The sequence below is a fragment of the Cyprinodon variegatus genome, unplaced genomic scaffold (assembly GCF_000732505.1).
Source record: "Cyprinodon variegatus isolate N-32 unplaced genomic scaffold, C_variegatus-1.0 Scaffold899, whole genome shotgun sequence".
Classification (NCBI taxonomy): Eukaryota; Metazoa; Chordata; class Actinopteri; order Cyprinodontiformes; family Cyprinodontidae; genus Cyprinodon; species Cyprinodon variegatus.
The window spans coordinates 31,000-39,583 of NW_015151352.1; the positions used below are offsets into that span (position 1 = coordinate 31,000).

Below are 8,584 nucleotides of genomic sequence, written 5' to 3' on the forward strand. Positions count from 1 at the left end.
GTCTTCAGGCCAAACGACCCCCATTCCAAAGGGATGGACCCTATTCGTCCGTTTCTATTTGCATGTTTTCTAAACAAAAACAAGGCTTTGTTGGGCTGCTGGATAAAACCTGGAACTAAATGCTATTTCTGACATTTTGAATTGAAAAAGCTTCCTAAATGGAAAAGAAACGTCTTAAAACTTGGAAACAGAGTCCAGTGGATAGATTTTAACTTTTTAGGACTGGTTAAAAACAATGGAATGAATCCTCTACTTCAGCATAATAGTCAATGAGTTTATAGCTGTAACTTTAGATCTAACTATAGATCCTGATATGAACTGATTGGTGATAATTAGTAACTCCTGACCTATCTTTGTCTCCTTTTTCCTAAGCTGTTTGGTACAGCCTGGTGTTTGATGACCGACGGTTCCCCCCCTGGGCAGTCCTGGATGAATCCCACCGACTGCAGCCCAGAACCCTTTCTTTACGGACTGGGAGTCAGAAATGCGAACGACTCGGCTTTTCTGTGCAGGTCTGGAAAAATCTCTCCAGAAACGATAGTTATTTCTTTTCTTCAGTTTGATTCTTAAAAGTAAATCTCATATAAACAGGACAGAGCGGATTACAGGCGGCCCATTGTGGTTGTTATGGAAGCAGGACTTCAGAACCAGGACAAGGGGCCGGTGTTGGACCCAGAATGGCCGACCACCTTTAGAACAGAGGTAAATGTCCCGGAAACATATCTGTGTTTGCTTCATGAAGCAGTATCTTAGACGCTCTGTTATTTTCTTTTTTTATCAAACATTGTTTTTTGCATACAGACTGTAAAATATCACATTTTCCAAAAGAAAAACTCAAAGCAAAAATTCAGCCTAAAAGTCTGAGATAAAAATATTCTCTTTAAATATTATCTGTCCAGAACTCACTAAGTCAAGCAGTTTTACTTTTATCCGATTCAAGTTCAGTAATCGAATAGCAAAACTATAGTTCGTTCCCACATTTCATCCATGTTTTATGGAGCCTAGTAAATAGTTCAACTGAATAATCTGATTACCGTACTCACCTTCATCCACTTGCGACACAGCCAATCAGCTTTGAACCACGCCTCCACGAAAACCAATCAGCATCCAAAGCTCATCTTAAAAGGCCTCCGATACGCACCTGTCTGCTCCTGTGCGCAGGCGGCGGATGCGCTGTGACTTCATTCAGATGACACCGTTTTAACCGTTTTAACCCCCCTCCAGCCCCTCCTTCACCATCAGAGCTAAAGCTTCATCAGAGCGTCATTCCTCCTGGACTCTTACTGCGTTCCCTGTCTCATCTAAAGCGGTCCAGCAGAAGACCGCCATGTTGATCCTGGTTCTGCCAGAGGTTTCTTCCCAACGGGGAGTTTTTCCTCTCCACTGTCACTTCATGCTTGCTCATCATGGAGAGGTTCTCTCAACCTGTGTTATCCAACTGGACTTCCATCTTCCAGGTTCCTGAGTGAAGCTCTACTATCAGCTCACGCAGTCCACCGGATCTCCCCATAAAGCTCAGCAGACCGTCTCTCCAACCAGCAGTCTACAGACTGACCAACTCCATCTATCTCCACTCCACCACCAGTTTCAGGCCTGGGGGGGGGGACAGCCCTATTCTTTACTCCTGTTCATGCATATCTATCAAAATTCAGCACTATGTTTCCTGCTGAGGTCTGAGCACAAAAAGTAATTGTATCAATACATTTCTTCTAATTGTCTTTTCTCTCCCTGTGAGTTTTTCAGATTGAAATTCTTTTTTGGCATAGCCTCTCAAAATTTATGGAATCCTATCCAGCTACCAATTAACGACGTAGACTTTAAACAGCAGCATATGATCCAGAACAAATCAGCAGGTCACTGCAAGGTGTGAAACAGATAAATAAAGCAAAGTTTCTGATGAGGCCTAATCAAAGTTTATAATTAAATATAAATGAGGCATCATCCAATCACGGTCTATCATTCTCCATTTCAATGACTCCATGCAAACTGTTGGGTTTATGAGGAATCCATGAATCATTCGAGTTTTTTAGATTCAAACCAACCATAAAATATGAGAAAATAATGTTTTTCTTTTATGTGTTTGTTTCATAAACATTTTGGGCTCAGAAGTCACTAGGAGGTAGTTAATGAGCCACAAGCAGCAATAAATAAAAAACTGATGCCGATCGCGACTCACGATTCAATAGACAAAATCGGATGATGATGCAAATCATTCATTTTAAAAATACTTTATTAATAACAAAGTGAAAATTAAATGTTACAGTAACTCATAAGTTACTTTTTTAGGTGTATTAGGTGTTGATGCTGTAGGCATCGTGGGCATGCGAGAGAAGCCTCTGACTGAAGACACTCTGTTGTTGTATCACAGTCTGATGAAGAGGATGCTTCACAGTTGTCGCTAATTTTCTTCACTTTATGAAAAATTCCTCTTTGTCAAATCATCTCCAGAGGTTCTAGAGGAGTATGGTGATTTATCAGCTGTTACCCCAGCATCAGAGCTGAGGTTTTGAATTGAAAAGCTTCTGGGATGGCAAGCAAAACGTCTTCAAACTTGGCAACAAAGTCCAGTTTTTGAACTTTTTTGAAGCACATTTAATTCATCATCTGATTTGTTCATCCAGTTGTTTTTTGATATTTTTAGTCCTTTAGCCTTGTTACTCAGATGTTTTCATGCGTTTTGGTGTTTTTTCTGATTTAATACGGTTATTGTCCCGGCAGCTTCCATTCTGGAATGGATGTGAGGAGGAGGACTGCACCCCCGACCTCATCCTCCACAGCCAAACGGACCTTTTGACTCTTCTGTGAGAAGCTGAGCCTGTTTTCCAAATTCAAACACACTCTTGGATCTGTTACAGAATAAAATGTTTTTGTTTCACTTGAAGACAGTTCTGCAGCAGCAGGAAACATGCGGCCTACTCCCTCTGCAGCCCTACGAGGGGACATGAAGAGAAAGTGTCTGTGGTGGAGAGTGGACGCAGGAAAATGACTGTGATCGGTCAGTTAGAGAACTCGGGAGAGAACGCATACAGAACGACACTCAACATCTCCACCACACCAAACCTGCTCTTCTCCAACATCTTGATCAAGGTAAAACAATAAATAACCGTGAGCCGTCATTTCTGGAGATTTTCCAGATTTCCAATGTGGGGCCCTTGGCAAAGATAGGCGGGGGCCCCTATGAACTGAGAAGACAACACATAAAACAGACCCATTCTACAGATAGAGAAATGATAATAGAATAGACATCCATTATCTTTTCTAGGTTGTGTCCCTCTCTTCTTAGAAGAGAAGGTTAAGTTCTCTCCCTTTATTTCAATAACATAGATCAATTGGATTCATTGAAGGAAAACATGGTAGTTTATAGAACTTTGTTAGCTTGGCAAGACATAAAGAAATACTTGAATATTCCCCCCTCTATCTCAATTAGATCCACCCTGACCTTAAATCTGGACCTACAGTACCAACCTCTATTAGAAGAACTGGTCTACTGAATTGGTCTCATTCTGGTCTGAAAGATTTCTCTGATCTGTTGGTTTCCGATGCTATTAAATCATTTAATCAAATTAGGGACAAGAGCAACATTCCCAGTGTATTCTCATTATGAGTTCGTATGAAATCGTACGAAAAGTTATGCACCGTAATTTCGTATGTTTTGGACGCTTTTTTTGTCGTATGCGCATCTTATGCACCATTCAAGAACATAGAATATAAATTACAATTAGCCCTAACCCTGACCCTAACCCTAAGATATAAAACAGCAAGCAACGTAGTTACAGACATGAATAAGTGATGATTGCACTGTTTTTCCCAGTTTTATGTCCGTCCGCGGGTCTGCCAGCGCATGCGCACTGATGTGGCTTTTTGAGGAAAAACGTCCAAAACGTACGAAATAGTGTGCATAACTTTTCGTACGATTTCATACGAACTGATAATGAGAATATGTTGACATTCCTCAGAAAATTTTTTATAAATATCTTCAAATTCTGCAATTTATGGATTCATTATTTCGGTCTAATCCATTCCGTAGGGAACTGACGGACTTAGAAAATGTTCTGGATTCAACCAACTCTCCAAAGGGTCTGATTTCTAAATTCTATGAACTCTTACTCAGCCCTGTACCATCAAGCTTTGACTCTGTCAAGTGGCTCTGGGAGCGTGATCTAGAGATGCAATTCAGTCCTTCTGATTGGCTTAAGATCTGCAATGGAACCTTCCCTCGCTGCACTTCTATTTCTATACAAGAACTGACTTTCAAACTTTTCTATAGGTCCTACTATACCCCTGTTCGTCTTCAGAGAATGTTCCCAGACCGTTCAAATCTATGTTGCAAATGTTTCAGGCATAGAGGTACTTTTTTCCATCTATTTAGGTTATGTGATTTATAAAGGTCCTACTGGAGGGACGTTCATTTGGTGATTAAAAAGGTTTTTGGTGGTACGCTTCTTTTTGTCTCCTGTGTTTTATCTTTGAAATGTTTCCCCTAATCATCTGGGTGCACATTCTAAATCCTTGTTTACAATTCTTCAACTTTTTGCCAAGAAATGTATTTTGTTCCAATGGACGTCTCCTTCTGCTCCCGAGGTAAATATGTAGCTCACACAGATATCTGTTATCCTTCCTTTGTAAAAGCTGACCCACGATCTCAATCACAGATCAGACACATTTTCAGCACTGTGGGGTCCCCTCGAGTCTTTTCTGCTTGGTCACTTGGATTTTAGTATTTTTTTCCTTTAATAGCACTATTTATGTTTGCTTGGTTCTGTTCTCCTCCTCTGATGGATAAGGGGTGAGGTGGATGTGAAAGGATTGACTCCTTGTTCCTTGTTCATGTGGATGATATTGTTTATATATATATATATATATATATATATATAATTATTATTTATTTATTTTCGTATTTATTTATTTTTCTTCTTTTAATGTATGTGTGTGTAAAGTGGCACAGGTTTGTTCTTTGTATTGTAACTAATCTAAAGTGGCCGACAGGACCAATCGGATATCCAGATCGAATGTCCTACTGAGTACAGAACGACCTCCCAGAGAAGCTGCAGCATTAGTGCACCGTTCATGAAGTCACTGTCCCAGGTGGGGGAAATATAGCAGTTCTACTCTGTTTTATATTCACAATTAGCCTCTATAATACAAACCACTTCTCATCCTGTCGCTTTGATTCTAGGTGCCAAATATTATGTTTATCTTTTTTATCAAAGCTTTTTAAGGTGTTCCGTTTTGCATCTTTTAGTGTTCAAGATGAAGTGAAATCAGAAGATCAGCAGATATTTAATCAGTGTTTAAAAGGATCAGAGTTCAATCTTATACCATCTTTCTGCCACCATTTAATGCAGCAAATGAATCAACCAAAGCCCCTAATCCCATCGACCGCCTCTCCTCTGTGATGGAGATGGGACGATGGGGGAGGGCGTGCTGGGAACAGCTCTAAACCACTAGCTCTGCTCCACTTTAGGTTACTTTTCATCTGGAGTTGGAGTTCAGCCGGTCAATCTTTCTGGATTATGTTCAAGTCAACATGGCCGCCACTAGGTAAGAGAAGTGCTACTGGTCACATGCTGATGGTGTATTGTTGTTAAAAGATGTTTGAATTTAAATTAGATAACTGGATCCATTCCAAAAAAGTTAAAAAACAATCCACTGGACTTTGAAGTTTGAAGACATTTCTCTTCCCATCCAGAAAGCTTCTTCAATTCAAAATGTCAGAAATAGTGTTGGGTTCCAGGTTTTATACAGCAGCCCAACAAAGCCTTGTTTTAGTTTAGAAATCATGCAAACAGAAACGGATAAAAAGCCTCAATTCCCACCAAAGGAATCCCTATAATTTGTTATAGCTGTTTTTGACTCTCGTTATTGAAAATGAACAGCTCCAGTCTGATAGAGATAGACGGAACTAGAGTTTAGTGTAGGTAGTTAGAGGGTGGTCGGGGCTTTATCGTGGTTTGTTTCCGTAATCTGGAGACCATGTTGGAGCCCTGTATGTATTCCTCATTCATCCTCAGACAGACAGTAACTACATTCACCTTTGTAACTAAATGGAGGGAGGGAGTGAGAGAGAGAGAGAGAGACTAAACTTGCAGCCCTGACCAACGGGACTATATGAAAAGACTGCGGGAACTATGGAAACTTTGATACCCACAGTCTGGGCTAAAAGCGGAGTAGGTCAAAGTTTGAACATTGCTTCCACAGTTTACGTGCCAGAGCTTCCAACAAATGCAAACTATGTCAATGGAGAACCAATCCACAACGCCATATGGGGGCGCCACCATCAACCTCCCTGATATTGGGCACCAAGCCGAAATGATGCAAGACAGACTGAATGAGAACCACTGACCTAAGAAATAAGATCATGGCTCAGATGAGATCCTGTCAACCAAGATACAGGCTAGTAAATCTAAATAAAGTGAAGCAGATGATCTCCTGGGTAATATGAACAGAGCGCTAAATATGATTGCAAGCCATTTGAACACCTCCTGTACATGGATGACATTCAGCTGTATGCTAAGAGTGAACCAGACATTGGCACGCTGATCTACACCACCAGGACCTACAGCAGAGACATTAGCATGTCATTCGGGCTGGATAAATGTGGCCGGATGGTGACAAGGAGAGGGAAGGTAATCCACACAGAGAGGATCTCACCACCAAAAAGGACAATAGAGAGTCACAAATACCTTGGAATATCATGGGCAAATGGCATCCACAAAGAGGCCACAAGGAAAGCAGCAACAGCCAAATACATGAGAAGAGCTCAATGGTGAGGTCAAGGTCCAGGCAATCAACAGCTGTGCCTTGCTAGTAATTAGATACCGTGCTGAGATACGAAGTAGGCTTGAGGATGAAAATTCAAGCTACTGATGTTGAATCAGGAAAGCTACTCATCATCCATGTTGGATTCCATCCCAAAACCAGTTCCCACAGACTATACACTAAGCAGAGAAGGAAGCAGAGGCCTACTGAGCATCAGAGACACCACTAAAGATAAAACACAACAGATAAAATAGCTCCAAGAATACATCAGTAAGATCGCCCCAATGGAATGTGAGTGAATGTCTCAGACAGTGGAAGCTGGAAATAAAGACACTGGAGGAAGCATCATGGGAGGAAAAACTCCTGCATGGGAAGGACCACTGACAGAACGCTGAAATGGCCGATATGACCAAATCCTACCAACGGCTAGAGAAAGACGGGCTGAAACTGGAGAAACGGCAGGGGCTCAGGGAAGAACTAGAGAGAGCCTGGAAGGTGAAGTCAACTGCAGTCCAACTGTGGTCACTGGAGCACTGGGGGCAGTAACACTCACACTGGAAAAGTGGCTTCAGCAGATACCTGGAGAAACATCAGACATCTAAGTCCAGAAGAGCGCAGTTCTAGGGACGGTTAAGATACTGAGAAAAACCTGGAACTCCAAGGCCTCCGGTAGAGGACCTGGAGTGGAGATGAAGAAGCCACCCACCCCATCAGTATAAGGGTTGGTAGGAGAGGTGTTTATATATATATATATATGAATATATACAAATATATGTATATCTTTTTCAAGGATGTTCTTAGTTTGAAAAAGAACTAACTCATCTTAGGTGTTTATTAAATGTGTTCTTCTGTGTGTTAGTGAGGGGGAGGATGGAAACCCAGGTGACAACACCAACAACATCTTCCTCCCTTTGAAATACCAAGCCGACCTTCTGTTCACCAGGTGGGTGAGACTAAAAGATCTTTGTCATTTAGGGGCGACCCTGAACTAAAGGTTCGCCGGTGTCTTAACTGAGTTACATTGAAATGCTAAACGAGAAATTAATTCAAACTGTATTTTTATGAGAAGGGACATTTTTGAAAAGTTAATTTAAAAGCTCTCAGAAAAGGTTCTGGAGCTTTAGATCTCAGTGATGCTGGACTCTTCTGGACTCCAGTCTGTGCTTCTGTCCTTGTTATTGTGTTTGATCTTTAACCAACGGTTGTTTTTCTTTTAACCTGACAGAGACCCCAATCCTCATCGTTTTGAGATCAGAGATGGCTTCTCCTCATACGATGAAGAACCAGATACAGCCTTTCCTTCCTTTAACCTCACCTTCAATGCAAGTTAAAGTAACACACTGTTAAATAAACAAAGAAATGAGAGCAGGCCAGGTCATCATTTTTAAGGCTCTCGTACTTACTGCCATATCATGTGAGGGTTTTGATTGCTTTCATTGATCAGAGCAGGATGTTTAATGTTTCAAACACAAATCACTGGGAATATTAAAACCACATTAAAATGAAAGCAACAAAGCATGGAATGTTCTGAAAACTCCCATCGTTCAAGCTATCTTCTTTTGCTGTTGCCAAGGACCGAGTTCCCTTCTTTCCACTAACCAACCGTCTTTCATCATAAGACTTAGACAGATTTATTTGTCATTTTATTTACACAAGTGTAAAACAAAAATTAATTTCATTTAGAACAGCTCTCTGGACAAAATAGTATAAAAAAAATATATATATAAAAACAGTAATATAAACATATGACTATAATTTACAGTTCTAACATTCTCAGTTTTTATTTATGTATATATATATATATATATATATATATATATATATA

At 40.6% G+C, this 8,584-nt stretch overlaps 1 protein-coding gene across 1 annotated transcript in view; it reads left to right on the forward strand.

Moving 5' to 3' along the window:
* Window positions 1-8,584, forward strand: part of LOC107099713 (integrin alpha-11-like) — a 37,350-nt gene that overhangs the window by 12,943 nt on the left and 15,823 nt on the right. Inside the window, exons 9-17 of the mRNA XM_015397956.1 lie at window positions 9-46; window positions 373-512; window positions 592-702; window positions 2,719-2,801; window positions 2,883-3,087; window positions 4,987-5,085; window positions 5,465-5,541; window positions 7,619-7,702; window positions 7,985-8,081. Of these exons, the coding sequence (XP_015253442.1) occupies window positions 9-46; window positions 373-512; window positions 592-702; window positions 2,719-2,801; window positions 2,883-3,087; window positions 4,987-5,085; window positions 5,465-5,541; window positions 7,619-7,702; window positions 7,985-8,081 (934 nt within the window). The remainder of the gene's footprint in view (window positions 1-8; window positions 47-372; window positions 513-591; window positions 703-2,718; window positions 2,802-2,882; window positions 3,088-4,986; window positions 5,086-5,464; window positions 5,542-7,618; window positions 7,703-7,984; window positions 8,082-8,584) is intronic.